Source organism: Conger conger, chromosome 5, assembly GCF_963514075.1.
Source record: "Conger conger chromosome 5, fConCon1.1, whole genome shotgun sequence".
NCBI classification, from domain to species: Eukaryota; Metazoa; Chordata; class Actinopteri; order Anguilliformes; family Congridae; genus Conger; species Conger conger.
The window spans coordinates 36396006-36411587 of record NC_083764.1 but is presented as its reverse complement, the minus strand read 5'-3'; the positions used below and the strand labels follow the sequence as shown (position 1 = coordinate 36411587).

The following is a 15582-nucleotide window of genomic DNA, read 5'->3' as shown; positions in this document are numbered from 1 at the left end:
TGCCTTTGTCTGTATCTCTCTGTCATGGAGCAGGAACTGGGGTCACAAGGAGGATGTAGCCTCAGAAAAAGCACAACTGCTTGCCTGAACACACAGATGATATATAGAACTGTCCTTTCTGAGATCGTTTGGAGGGGTACAGCACACTAAGGTGTTAGCAGTACAACTGTTTGTTCAGTGAGTAGGAGCAAAGGGTGCAGGGGCCATAAGTGAGGGTTTCCTGCCATTGCAGAATGCTGCAATGCTACCTCTCATACCAGTATGTCACATGCGAGAAAGGGTTTTTGCTCCTGTAGCTCATGCCAGTGACATTTTCCATCCAATTACAGCACATGCCAAAGACAGCTTTTGTTGTAATATGGCACGTGCCAGTCAGGACTTTTGGGTCATCCAGTACAACACAGAGATATTTTTGGTCCAATATGACACATGCAATAGATTATTTGTCAGTATGGGTGGCAATGCTGTGGAGGTGCTCGGGATGGAATGCACATATATGCTTGGAGGATCTTATTAAGGGTGAGTTTCTATTATAACGGAGTGTGATTAAAGTAGCAGATTATAGCTGAGGGGGTTAGCAATGCTTAAGCCTCTCAACCTTTGACTGAACACTCATATTATTTGAAGAAACGGTAAAAAACTTCCGTCATAATGATTTCACTCATTAACTACATTAAGAATTTAAACGCTTCATTAAAACCTATATAAAATGCACTGAGCAGAACATTGAGCATATGCTAAAAATAACACCACAATGCATCACTTGGAACAAAGTGAACTAATCAATATACTGATACTATAAGATGCTTTGAGCTTCCTTTAAAAATCCCTAAAATCGCAAAAATTCCCTAAAGCACTGTCACTCACCTTGCAGATTTATTCATTGACAATGATCTGTAGTTATTTCTAAACCAGTGGCAATAATGGGAGCTCTAAATCATTCCTTAATTTAATTTCCTGAGAAAATACTAATAGAATCCAGGAAACTGCTCAGGAACTGCAGATTGGTGCTCATCCAATACCAATACAACTGACAATCAGTATTCTTCCCCTCATGACCGTACATTAGTCAACCTGTCAGTACTGTCCCCAACAGCTTTCTAATAGGTTTGCTTATTCTACAAGATTGTTCGGATGTAGTGTAATGACATCACGTCTGCTTCTTGTCACACAAGCTGGATAATTTAATCTTTGTTACTATTCCATCAATGTTTTTTGCAGTAGGCGGTGCATTTGCCTTTTCATCGAGTAGGTGTGGAGAATTTTAAGTATTTTTCATAAAAGTAAAAACAATGGAGCTGACATTTTTCACTTGCTTTATTTAAAATAATACACACCACATATTTCAGATGTACAGAATAAACATAGTGATAAACCCAGTCATGATACAATATTCATTATTTCCTTTGAATCGTTAAAAATTGCTTATTACAATGGGTGTAAATATTCTGTTTTACATTTGGTGAGAATGTCAGTTGAACTAAAAACCACAAAAACTTTCAAATTGCTCCTTGTTTAGTAAGTATTTCTGTATGTACGTGTGTATATTCTTCTTTGTTCATTTATTTAAAAAGTCATAGCTGAATTAAGATTAAAAACTATAAAATATTCAAAAGCCACCAAAACAGTTTTAACTGTAGAGAATACAAGTTTTTTCACCAGCATTGCCAGTATACTTTTCTTTTCGTTTCCCTCAGCAGGGAGTCCAGATTCAGGTCCTCCAACTGGCCAAGGAGCCAGCCCAGGGGTGGCTAGGAGGTGGCGGGTTTGGGTTTGGCCAGGTTTGCTCGGACACGGGCCTGGTCCACTGCATCCAGAAGGTTCTTTGAGTCCATGGCCAGGGTGTGAGCAGCGGCCAGCATCTGCCTCTTGCACTCTTCCTTCAGGGAGGTGATGGCGTTCTGCTGAGCCAGCCGCATCTTGCTGATCAGCTCTGCCATGTCTTTGTTCAGCAGCTTCTGGGTGCCTTCAATCTAGGGGAGTCAGCAGCAGGGCCACATAAGAGCTTGTACATAGTTTGTGGTGGGATTTGAAGATGCCAAATCTTTAAAAAAAATACTTTGTTTTAGCTAAAATGCATCTCATGTATTGCATTATCTCTGCCATAAGAGGAATAATTAATGCAATGGCTAATTGTTGGCTAGTTGTGTGCACAGGACCAGAGACCAACATCATGCCACAGAAATCGTTCTACTTAGCATTTATTGTAGGCCAAACTGAAAAACTGTAAGCATTCAGGTAGTTTTAATGAACACTGACTAACCTTGAATGCTAATGATTCAAGTAAATGAAGAAATGTGAAGAGCTGACTTGCAGACAATTTGTATAATTTTCAGTGTCATTTAATTTGACACAGTATTACGGTGCCATGAGTTTGGTGGAGTCCCACTCATCTGACAGCAGACCAGGGCTGTAAGACCCATATCAAAGAGCTCCACATTTATATGCACAGCAGCTGGTATCTGCAGGGAGAGACTGAATGAGGGCTGAGAGACAGGGAAGAAAGAGAAGAATCAAGACAGGGCGGGAAACCGATTTCTCCATACCTCCGTCCTGATGGACTCATGGAGAGAGGGCATAACATCATCCACGCTGCGAATCAGATTCCGCAAGGTTAACCCCACTGACTGAAAGAGAGACAAAACTATGTCAGGACAAGAGGTAAAAAATAAAAATAATTAAAAAAATAAAATAAAAAGAAAGAATGAAATACCAATGGAAACTGCCACAAATCTGTATATAAATCATTATTTAAATATCCATCTGTGGACATTTTGGACATGCCACTTGCAGCTGCACATTATAAAACTTTTCTGAACTCACTATAGTAGTCAACAATGCTGAACATTTATTTGTTTCATTTTTAAAAAAGCTTTTTTTAAATTAACTGATGAATGTATTATATCACTAGTAACACTACCTATTTTCAATTCATTGTTACGGAATATGCAGTGCACAAGCTTAATACTCCCAGAATTAATTGCACCATCCCTGCCTTTGACTTGTGGCAAATTACATTCACAAATCACACATCTGTCATTCTCCTTTTAAACATAGTAATAGTTGACTCTGAATGTGTGGCCCACAAATATACATGTACATGAGCTAGGCTGATTTGGTCTTACTGCATAAAACTTTCTATTCATTTTAATTTTAATTGTGTGTCCACATTCTTAGGACTGGAGGCGTATGGGATCAAAGTTAAGCTGGGAAATTCAAAATATGAGTATATATACAGTATGTGCATATTAAGCCTGAAAAAAAACTTGAGGGTAGTTATAAATGACAGGAGGAATGTCTTGCCCAGACTTGTGAAAAATTGTATGCGCTATGCTTTTCAATGTGCATACCTTAAAATTCTACACTGTTTTTGAATGCACCTTGGTTAAGTAAGTCAGGTAGGTGTATGTGTACAGTATGTTCTGAGTTCACATTAATCTACCAACATCCAGTTAAATTCTATGGCCTTGCCGACCTCTTTAACGCTAAGTGGTGGCTGCTTTTCATGCCATTCACAAATGTAATTTACATGGTAGGAGAAGCCACATTTATTATTGCCATTGAGAATGTTATTTACAGCATACATTACAGTACAGTATTGCATATAAACTAAAAAGGATTGTGCCTAGAATACAGTTAGCAGGGAAATACATGCATGTCCTGTACAGGTTTTTTGGATGCTCTGATGACCACAGATGCAGAAATATCACCTGAATTTCTTGTGCAAATGATAAGCAGAGGAATACCTACTGATTCTCCAGTGGTTAGAAAGGTCTATACTGAGGCAGAGCAAAAAGAAACAGGTAAAGTGGGAGAACATACAGGAATAGGGAGGTATGTCTGTTGGAATTACTTAACATTACTTAACATAATAACTCCAGCACCCATGCCCGCTTCCTTGCTGCTGTCAGAGCTTGGTCAAATAAGTATGTGAAATACTTTGCCAGTTTAAATGGCAGTAAAATAACTCCTGGAGACCCCTGAGAATTTGAAATGTACCATGTTACTATCCAAAAGATACATCATTAAAAAAAGAAGTATCCAATTCTGAATATTGGTGAACAGTCCATTTGTAACTGGCATGGGTCTTTTCTGGGGTTGAAGGGGTTAAGGTATTTCAAGCAACTGTGTAACACAGGTGTACTTATTGTACAGTGGGGCTGCCAAACAAGCGGAGAGGTTTTCATAGTTAAGGCCAACGGTATGAAGACGAGTGAGAAGCACATTTCATTACGAGGTGTCAACATACAATTATGTAAGTGCAGACAGGTCTCTACATGCAGGCTACCGGATGCTGCCCCTCCCTTCACCTATAGATGCCTACCTTAACCACACCAATGTATTCTGAGGGAGGCAGCGTGTTGACATCGTTCTTCAGCTGCACCACCACCTTCACCAGCTCCATGACGAAGTGGTAGACCTGGTCATCGGATCGGTCAATCTCGGCTGTGGGGGCTGGCTGGAGGGAGGGAGGGAGTACAGCAGGGTCCATCAGCATGTCGAACAGGCTAGTGCTAATGGTACAGGGTCATAATGCTCTGTCCAGACACTTACTCATCCCTCCAAGCAAGGTGTAAGAGTGCTGAGCTTAAGATAAACACCAGACACACGATGTCGCTTTGGAACACATTTTGAGTAAGGTAAAGCCCACAAAATATATACATACACAAAACATGTTTGCATGTACTTACACAACATAACTCAAAATTATATGGTGAAGGTTTTTTGCTGAGTGTTGCAAGGCCAAGTGGCATGCTATCTGCATGGTCAAAAAAATACCACTATCTTTGGAGCATAAATAAGTCTAGGGGGTTTTCATTCTTTATTCCCAAACTTTATAATGTGCCTAGCTTGTATTCGGAAATTACACACCACATACATGAAAGATTAACCATTAAGTTTAAATCAGAATGTGTCCTTCCTGAAAATAATTGCGGTGCTACTGCTACCTCTACAAGTGGTCTATGAAACTAAAGAGGTTAGATTCATCTTTGGTCCAAAGTAGTGCAACGGTACACAGGATCGCATTAAGGGGTTGGGAGGCCCTGGGCTGAAGCATAGGTGTGGCCCCAAGAGAGTGAGACACAAGTCACACTGAGATTCACAATCATTAGCCTCCTTCGAAGCCAAAATATACCTATTGGATGCTACATTATTGGCTACTATACCACATATCACAGAAGTATTGTATCAGTCAGCACACTATTATTCATTCAAATTACTTTATTACAAAATATAGCAATATATTAAGATTAACATTATGTAGAAGTTGGCGCCTCTCTCAAACCACTGGACTTACCACGTTAGACATTCCTAAAACCATTCCCATAGCGCATCGATTTGAAAGACTGGGAAACTTGGAGAAATTCAGCGCAGTATAAGCTAGCAGCGCATTCTTTGTGATAGATGATCCTTTTAATTTGTATGAGGAGTTTGACATGCACTAGTTCTGAGGCTGAAACCGATCGCATATGTGACCTGTAAGTTTTCATGAAAACTGAAAATATTTGACTAAACACAAACACAAAAAACTAAAATTGATCTGGAAGCAATTTCGTATTCATCATGAAAGTTGCACTGATTCATGAGCTAACTTGGTGAGTCTACGTTATCCAAAGTAATGTTAGATTTTTTGATTTCCTTTCGTTTTTTACTGATGTTAGACGACATTTCTCAAATGGTTTAAGTATGCTAGCAAAGTATGCTAGCTTACAATGTGATCTGCAACGAAATAACTGAAAACTATGGCTTGCATATAATGCCAAACAAAAGCATTTGCTATAGATGCAGTTAGTCATCATCCTTCGGCAGGCGAGGCTCTGGGCTGCAGACCATGTTGCCCACTGGTTTAACACGGCCATGACGGTAAATAGCCAAGTGCTGACAGGAAGAGGCCTTTTAACTGTCCCATAATGCAGCAGCAGACTCATGCGCTCCGGGTGATCACTTTGCAGACAGGCAGTGTTCCCTGAAACCACCCCCCTCCCAACCGCTAGGATTATTACCGTCTGGAAAGACAAGACCCTTCAGAGCAGAGGAAACTATTCCTGGCAGCTAGCTTCAAAGGTTAACACCCTGGTGTTACTGTGGAACATCTGTGTCATGGAAGAAGGGGGGAAGGAAAGGGGGGTCCGGTCGTTACCTGGGCACTCACTCTTGGAGGCTTCTCGGGGGGGCCTGTGAATTCAGCTGGTGGGGAAAAGAGAGCAAGCGGAGTGATGAGGCTCATCATGTTTGAGGATGCTGGAGAGCAGGCACACTATCTGCAGCTCTGCTCCCAGAGGAACTCCAATAATTTTGTTTTACTTTTTGACTCTCTAAACAGGGGTGAGAAACATCATTCTTGGGAGGATCAGGACTGCTACTGGATTTCTATAGCCAGTTTTAGGACCCTGCAGATATGTGGTTCTCCACCCATACTCTATAAGGCCTGGCACCTTGGCAGGAATTACATGAACACTTTGACCAAAAAGCTAAATAAATATTTAAAAACTACTTCATTATCAGCTCATTCCGATAACCAGTTACTTTTTTTTAGAGGCCTAAGCTAAAAACATTATTGGGTTAAAAGATTTAATCAGCCTTGATAAACAAGTAAACTGATAAAATGTATAAATGGTCTATAAATTATGGTTATAAACCACAAAAATACAATATTTTGGTTTAAATGACAAATTAATTCTGTATGCAAATGTGACTGGAGTCTAATATAATATGTGATAAAACTGAATACCATCTGTTTGCAAAGCAACGCCATCCAGTGCAGTACAGCTCATAAAACCTAGTGTCAACCCAGACTTCCTAAATGGAATGTGACATGTAACTCACCATATCCTGGCTCCTTTTCAGGAGTCTGTGAGAGACAAACATGAGAATGAACAGTGTTTTCAAACACTGAATATGTAGCGACATGTTTTAGTTTACATATTACACAGAGAGCAAACAATAATATATCACTGTGTGTAAACATTTAGTTTTTATAGAAAAGCGTTATTTACAACTGACACAGCTGCACAATTTGGCAAACAAGAGAAAGTGGTGAATCTACGGTGGCCAAGATGTGCAAAACACAAAGTGCAACGACTTTAATGCTGCAAGCCTTCTTTTATTCCAGAGTGATATTGTAGATATCCAGTCAGCAATGATAATGCTTAAACCTTCCTGGTTTCTGTTCTGCTGTTGTATTTCATGAAATTTCCTTGTGTTTCTGGTTTTGTCAATTTGTTTCATGAAATGTTGTTGTGTTTTCATAGTTAATTTGTGAAATGACATTGTGTTTTCCATTTTGTTCATTTGTGAAATGACATTGTGTTTTCCATTTTGTTCATTTCAAGCCATTGTATTTTCAGACTAGTTAATTCATTCCGAGATGTGTCGCTGTGTTCTGATCTGTATATTTGTTTCGTGTAATGCAGTTATTTTATACAGACAGGACATACCACTGGAGTTTTCATGTCATCGTGTACCATGGGATCCTGTACAGGAAGAACATGTTCAGAGTAATCATGGAACACAGGTCATGGAACATTCCAATGTAAAGCCAGTGCAAATGAACTTAGGTAGAACCTAATAGAACCCCAAAAGCCAGCCACATAATGCCAAATAAAGGACACTTCTTTCAGTATTCAGTGACTGATCATCCAAGCAGATCATTGTACTGTACTGTTCTGGCTGACAGGGTCTGAGTGTTTTTCAATGTCATACTACTCATGTGACAGAGACAGATGAATGACAGCCTGTAAGAGGGAGATTGAGTAATACTATGATTGCTTCAGTTTTGTGACTGCAGTTGAGGTAACTAAAGTTTAGGTGTATCACATTTCCCATAATTCCCAGGTCAGAGTGATTTTAGCAGACAGCACTGTTCCGAGGTCAATTCAGAGAGGTTTGAGGGGACTCATGAGTGGGCTGCACTGTTTTCAGATCTGTTTCTCACCAGCAATCTCTCCTCCTTTTCCAGCCACTTGTTATCCTCTAGCATCTGCTGCTTCTGCCTCTTCAGAGTCTCTTGCATCCGGAACTTCTCCATCTCCCAAAGCTGTTTGGCATCCTCCTTACTGGATGGCTCAATAATAAACTCTCCCTCCTTTAAAACACACAGACAGACAGACAATAATGAACTCCACTTCCGAAAAAAGACTGATGCATTATTGCAGTAATTAAGTTGAATTAATTGCTTTTTTACTTTCATGGGTAATATGGACGTTTTATAATCTTCTCATTTATTAAATAAAAGAAAAAATTAAAAATTAAGAATAAATAATTAAAAATTAAATAAAGAATTCATTTGTTTACTCAGATTCCCTTTGTCTAATATTAAGTTTTGTAAACGTCTGAAACCAGTAATTGTAACAAATAGGCAATGATAGAGGAAAAGTTTCGGAGTGACCTAGTCAAAGTCTGACTTGAACCCAATAGCGATGCTGTGGCCGGCCCGGAGACGAGCAGTTCATGCTGGAAAACCTACCAGTTTGTCTGAATTAAAGCAGTTCTGCAAAGACGAAGGGGCTAAAATTCCTCCACAGTGATGTGAAAAACAAAAATTATGAAATTATAGGAAGCATTTGGTTGCAGTTATTGTTAAATAAGCATAATAATAATTAATAAATGTGTTTTGTGTTTACTCAGATTCCCATTGTCCAATATAAAAAAAAATTCTAAAGACCTGAAAACATTCAGTGTGACAATCCTAGAGGAAATTAGGAAGGGTAAATGCTTTTTCATGGCACTGTATGAAAAAAATGCACATTGAGCTGTTCTTTGATCATCTCACCCCTGGACACAGGGGTGAAGAATGGTGTGTGTTTCCATGCTCACTGGCACCCAGAGAGAATTGATAACAGACTGAGCACAAGAAAGCAAAAGCCCATCAGCGTCATTGGCTCACCAACCCACCAAGCACATGTTGTTCGTAAAACTTTGAGAGCAGAATGCTCCTTTCTTTAAAGAAAAGGTCTCTAAATGATGAAGTGAAACAGCAAAGTGAAACCAAGAACCCGCAAAACACCCTGTGAATATCAGCAGAAAATCGGCACCTCCCTGCCCCAAGTCAGACCATGATGGCAGCAGCAGGGCGGGTAGCAGTCTTACCCCCACACTGCGACGCCGAGGGGTGGTTCTGGGCACCATCAGCGAATTGTTGGAGTCGAAGGGTGACTGGTAATCACATGGGCTAACGAGGTTGGGCGAGCTGGCACACAGAGCCTCGGGCAGCTGGGAAGCAGGCAGCAGGAACGTACAAACACGCACATCCACACACATATACAGGCGTGGACCCACAGCAGCATATACATGCAGGCACACACATTCACAACACACATACAGACATACACAGGGACCCACAGCAAGACACACACATGCACAAGGACCCACAGCAATAGCAACATACACATATGCACAAGAGACACACACACACAGGAGCAATGAGCACAAAGCAAAACATTGAAAGCTACACAGTAGCAGTACTGAGTAGCAAATATTAATCCCTGAGGGCAGGAATGGTTTCAGGAATGTTTATACTTCCTCAGTATATGTGTATCTGGAATCTAAAGCAGGGAATACAGCAAGCCGATTGACTCCTGATGGACTCAGGCAAACTGATTTCCACCTGGAATCAGGGGTGAATTTTTTATTTTTTCTGATAAGAACTTCAAATACATAATTATGGAATTATGGAATAATTATATGGAATGGAAACTAGAACCAATCCTACCCACAAGGGGTAACACTATAAAACTCGAGAGGGGGGTCTAATTGCAGACACCCTCCCAAACCCCGCTGTGTTCTTTTGGAGACAGAAAAAATAAGTGCTTTTATATGTGTACCAGAATAAAGTCTGGAGAACACAGAAGGTAAGACGGATCATTTCCAAGAAGAAAATACATTCTCTGTACTTTCCCGCATGTAACTGCATGCTGCAAAATACACAGGTAAAACTGGAGTGATTAAGCAAGCCAAGATATGCTGAACACCAAAGATAGGAAAATATGCACTGTTATTATTAATTTTGTTTCTCTACAGCCAAAATTCAATTTGATGCTATGACATTCCCTAGTCTGAATGAGGAAGGGGATTACCTTTAAAACTTTTGAATGAATTCGTCTAGGTATACAGTACTGTGCAAAAGTATTAGGCACCTGAATAACATTCTGTACAGATAAGATTCTTTCAAAAATAATTCAATGAAAGGTCCTAAATAAAAGTACGACACATTTTACATTAGATTTGAGTAATTTGGCAGAATAACTTTTTAATCAATCAATATTTGTGACCACCCTTCGGCGTTAAAACTGCATCACATGTCTGAGATAGCCAACGCTGTCCTGCAGTTCTATAAGACAATCAGCAGGGCGGTTGTTGGAGAACTTGCCATAGTTCTTCTGCAGACTTTGATTGCCTCCGTGCATCTGATCTCAGACAGCCGTGATGAAGTTTTTGTGTAAAAAGTAGTAAATTGCTTACAGTACTTTTTTAAAATTAAATACAAAAATGTCTCTGTAAAATTAAATCTTTTGGAAAATGAATATTTGGAAATCTCAAACGTGTTCTTTTATACTAACACATGAAAACATAAACATACATAATAAAGTCTAGGGTGCCTAAGACTTCTGCACAGTACTGTATATGTAACATTCCTCACATTGTTTATAGTATATTTATATTTTCTGATTCTTTTTCCCCCCAGTACATACATTTTTTACAGTGACACATTGGCCATTTTGTACTTTATTTTCTCAGTTTTGCTTCAATCTATCTTATTACGTTGTTACATGCTAGTGATTGACAGTCCGGTCCATGGTCACTTTTGATCGATGTATTGCTCATCCCAACTCAGAATCTACAAGTATTTCCTATTGAGCCATTCTGATGAAGACCCTGTGTGGTCGCAACCGGTTTTTGTAAACTTAATATCAGTAGATACATCACCACAATAGATTTTAAAGGAGTGACAAGTTGGTTGAATGTGACACTTGCCAAAACAAATGTGCATTTATTTTGATTATTCAGTCTTTTAAATGCCTTATTTTATTTTTATTTTTTTAAAAGACTAAATTTCCTACTATAAAAGTTCAGGCAAACTGTCTGGGCGTGGTGTCAATTAGCTATCATTGACAGACAGTGTTCCCACTTTCCACACATTATTGTTTGTTACCATAGCTATCTCCATGATACGCGCTCATCTTAGGAGATGGAATTTTCATAAGCTAGCTAACTTAGTATATCAACTATCGATAGCTAATGTAAGGACGCTGACTTATCTAATGATAATCTTTACTAGCTAGCTAGCCAAGTTAAGATAAATGACTATAACATCCTTATGAAAGCAAACAAGCTAGCTAGATAACGCTAAATGAATATAACCAAAAATAGTCTAATAGGCACTCTAATTGAACGTAACATTAATCAAATATTTGAATCGTCTCGCCTAGAGGCCAGCGGCACAAAATTATAGGGGAGGGATAAGGAGAGATGATGCACTACGAGGAGAACATTCTCAATCGGTCAAAAATACACTTCTCCAAAACTAAATAACGGACATATTTAATACTTTCATCGTATTTTCCAATGCCCTCTTGTGCAAATTGCATCGAAAAACCTAGAAAGGATGACCAATCACCATGTTACTCCTTTAACATTTTTCTCTGTGCAAGCTTCAAATAAGTCAAACTTATATTATTTCTGCTGTGCCCACATACAAGATAGAAAAGAGACCCTGTCAAAGCAACCTTTAAGAAACAGTAGCAACAATAAAATAATACGATAATTATAAAACTATTAAGTCAATTTTTTCTCGGCTGGAACAACAACTGGTTCACATCAGTGACTAAATGATGGCTCTTCCTCATTTTCCCATCACTGGGAAAAACAACAAGAAAATAGATACCTGAATATGTAGCCCTATGCTAAGTGTGTTCGTGAATCGCCCAGGCTTGTTTCTTGATGGCTGCAAATCAGATGGGGACAAATGAGGTCAGAGGAATAGGTCCTAAGGACAGACGGAATTTAAGACTGCACTTTAAGTATGAATAACTCTACAAGTAAGCAGTTTGAGACAGCAGGCTGTACCTTAGGGGGAGGCTCATTGAAGGTGAACTTGGAGTCAAAGTATCGGGTTGACCGCGCCCGGTCCCTCTTTATCTCGACTTCCTGCTCCTTCTCCATCTTGTGGACTTCACTGTAAGGGCCAAGGCATTCCATTGCATCATATATTTCACGACACGAATGCTGAAGTCAACCTACATTGAGTAAATACTTATTAAACTAGATATTTTTCTTGAATCCCATCCTCCTGTGGAACAAGGCAAATGAGGAACTATAAGATAACCGTGTCCTTCCCTGATGGCCCCAACCCTTCTGAACAATATTTTCACAGCAGCTCAGTATACCTCAGTTTGCACACAAGCTCTGTGAATGTGGGCCTCTCATGTGGGTCGTAGGTCCAGCAGCAGGTCATCAGTGAGTACAGGGTTGGGGGGCAGTGCTCAGGTTTGGGCAGCCGGATGCCCTGTTCCAGCTGGTTGATCACATCCTTGTTCTCCAGCCAGAAGAAGGGCTGCTGACCTCGACTCATGATCTCCCACATACATACGGCTGGACACATACAGAACACAGATAAAACAGCACCCACATGAACAATACAGGCCTAAATGTTCTGAACAAACACACACATGCACATATACACATACACACATACACACACACAACCAGCCCCAAATATCCTGAAGAGAATATCAGACAGCCATGAACGCCAGATGTACGAAGCCTTTTGCAACGATTTTCAGGCGCACTTATGACACATGGAAACATGCGTTGTATGTATCAAATAAATGGCATGTTAAAAGCAACAAATGTTTGCATTTTGGCAGTAAGAACTGAAAGCAGCACCTACCTCCCATTATAGATCAGAAGTCTTATTGTGAAGGAAACTATAGTGGAGTGGTTTATCAGTTTTCTCATTTCTAAAAGTGATGATTCAACACGGGGAAGGACAAGCCAAAAGAAAGAGCAAGCCATCTTCAACGGTCTAATGAATGAAAAATTAAACTGGCAACATGCAATCGGATTCTGAGGGAGTAGCTCTCTGAACTGTTGGCAAAGCCAGAATGTGTTATATACTAGTCCTGTGACCTGAGAAAATCAAAATATCAACTTGTCATAAGGATCCTTATGAGTTTGTTTATAGGGCTCATTTCAAAATAAATAAGACCTCAGGACATCAGATGATGGAATCACTTTCTATAATGTTTCAGTCACTGTTATTGTCTGTCCTTGGAGAAAATGAAGGAAAGGTTTAATGCTGCTTCTAAGGGGGAAATGACTGGCACAGTCAGGCTGCATTGCCACATCTCTTAGCCAGAGAGAAATAAAAACATGTCGGGGGAGGGAACCGGATTCATGAGCCGTAAAAAATAAATTAGGTCCTATTCCAGGAAACATTCTCGCCTTCATTCAGAATAATTTATGATTTCATAAAGTGCAGCTGGAACATTTTAATATCTCCATTGCAATTTTATGGACTAGATGTTTCTATCCCTGAGTTACTTCTTTGGCAAGAAGGACATCTAGAGAAAAGGTAAGAACCCCCTTTCTGGGTTCAGGCCAATACAAAATACTAAATAACATATACAATGTTATTTGTGAGAAAACAGCTATTCAGCCCACCTAGGCTTGTCAAGTTCATCATCAATCCTTGTTTTTAATACTCCATAGGGTTTCCTGTGGAATTAGCAGGTAGCTGTTGTGCTCTGTCTATGAGGGAGGCAGTGAGAGCCATGCACTGGTATAAAGACAACACTGCACTAAAGACAACTAGTAGCTAACTATTGCTTATTATTTTATAACAAAAATTAAAGCTAGCACAAGCGCTGCATTAACTAGTCCCACCAACCAACTTTCATGAACAAAAAGCAGTACTGGGCTCCTATCAAATTTGGCATGAATAAACATAGACTAGCTGGCCAACTTGTAAGTTATCACTAGCTTTGAGTAAACAAACAAGTTTCTGTGGGTAAGGGAGAGAAATTCAAAAGCAAATGTTTTTTTTGTTTTTTTCTAGCAGTAGTTGTGTAGCCTAAGGTATGCACATAATAATGAATCACTTTACACATTATACATTCATGTGCAGAGCACTCTAAAAGGTCAAATTAGTTGTATTTAGAATAATGCAACATTACATATCGTTGCTTGATCGACATGAGAAGTTAAATTAGCAATGCATTAAATATTTATATTGATTATCGTTGCTACTTCGGGTAGCCTACACTGCTTTTCTTTGGATGATGCGGCATGGTATGATAGATTGTGAGTGTTCCATACAGTGGTGATCAAATTATAAATGTGTATATTTTTGTATATTACATTACATGTCATTTGGCTGATACTTTTATCCAAAGCAACTTACAGTTGATTACAGTTCTATAATTCTATAGACTTATAGTTATCAGTAATCACTTTAAAATGGAGATTTATGTTATCGCATGGCACAGCGCCAAGGCTGATTATTACCATTGGAAACCCTGGCAACTACCTACATTACATTACATGACATTAAAGGTCATTTACATTACCTGACAAGTACATTGATAGTGGTCTGTTTAAAAATAAAAAAATAAATAAAAACATACACTTAACATTCCTCATCTACCCCCTTATTCTGCTGAAATATATTTGGTCATTCCATTTTATTAAGCCCTTTTAAAAATCTTCTAAAGATTAAAAGCCAAAAGATATTCACTTATTTAATGCAGTAGCCTGTTATTGTATTTGTAACCAAAACTGAAGGTTATCATACTGTATGACCATGCAACATTATAGTTTGTTTTTTAATTTAGTTTGATTGCTCTGTCCGGATTAGCTGATTTGGTTGAGAAAAAACGTACCAAACATCCAGACATCACTGGCCGATGTGAAGCGTCTGAAGTTTATGGATTCCGGGGCCATCCACTTGATCGGTAATCGGGTCACAGAGGCTGTGGAGATAATCCAGAGTGATTGGCTCAGCTAGTGTGAGCAACTTTTCCTTGTTTACACATTGGACACAACAGATGTGGCGGGGGTGGTTATATGTTAATTACTGACATTTGTAGCACACAGTTACAACAAAGCAACCAAATTCGTAAGAGCTCTGTTTTTCAGAAATAAGTAATCAAGTAGGATTTGCAGGACATAAGGAAAAATGGGACAAATTGCAGCATGTACGAGACAAACCTTTTTTTTAATTTTTTTTTATTTTAGGAAATACACGATGCCTCAGGTAATATGGCAGAACTAACTCTTCAGAGTTGTACCATTACAGAGTTAGTAAGCTAACCTAAGTGCTAAACTTGGGTTTTCCAGACTTGAGTTACTTTAAATCAGGGTATATCGCCAGGACAACGCATGCTGTGCAGCTAACCTGGTCCAGGACAGGTTATGTTCAGGCTATCGGCTTTTCCAGGCCTTTACCGCAGCCTCTTTCAGTTGTAGTTTGTTTCAGGGGGGTTTTCCCTTCAATCTCCCCAGCAGGTACTCAATTGTGTTAAGGTCTGGTGATTGACTTGACCTAAAATCTAAAACCTTCCACTTTTTCTCCCTAATGAAGTC

The 15582-nt window shown here is 39.3% G+C and overlaps 1 protein-coding gene across 2 annotated transcripts in view; it reads right to left on the bottom strand.

The window, feature by feature from the left end:
- Positions 1-1299: 1299 nt before the first annotated feature.
- The window catches only part of LOC133128902 (protein-tyrosine kinase 2-beta-like), a 59006-nt gene continuing 44723 nt past the window's right edge, over positions 1300-15582 (bottom strand). The window contains exons 20-31 of one of the 2 annotated variants that reach the window (XM_061242706.1): positions 14880-14969; positions 12387-12591; positions 12067-12175; positions 11885-11944; positions 9091-9213; positions 7937-8086; positions 7440-7475; positions 6829-6853; positions 6143-6189; positions 4325-4459; positions 2547-2627; positions 1300-1973 (exon numbers count right to left, since the gene is read on the bottom strand). In XM_061242706.1, the coding sequence (XP_061098690.1) occupies positions 1752-1973; positions 2547-2627; positions 4325-4459; positions 6143-6189; positions 6829-6853; positions 7440-7475; positions 7937-8086; positions 9091-9213; positions 11885-11944; positions 12067-12175; positions 12387-12591; positions 14880-14969 (1283 nt within the window). In that variant the 3' untranslated portion in view covers positions 1300-1751. The remainder of the gene's footprint in view (positions 1974-2546; positions 2628-4324; positions 4460-6142; positions 6190-6828; positions 6854-7439; positions 7476-7936; positions 8087-9090; positions 9214-11884; positions 11945-12066; positions 12176-12386; positions 12592-14879; positions 14970-15582) is intronic. The other variant, XM_061242707.1, reaches the window with a different exon arrangement.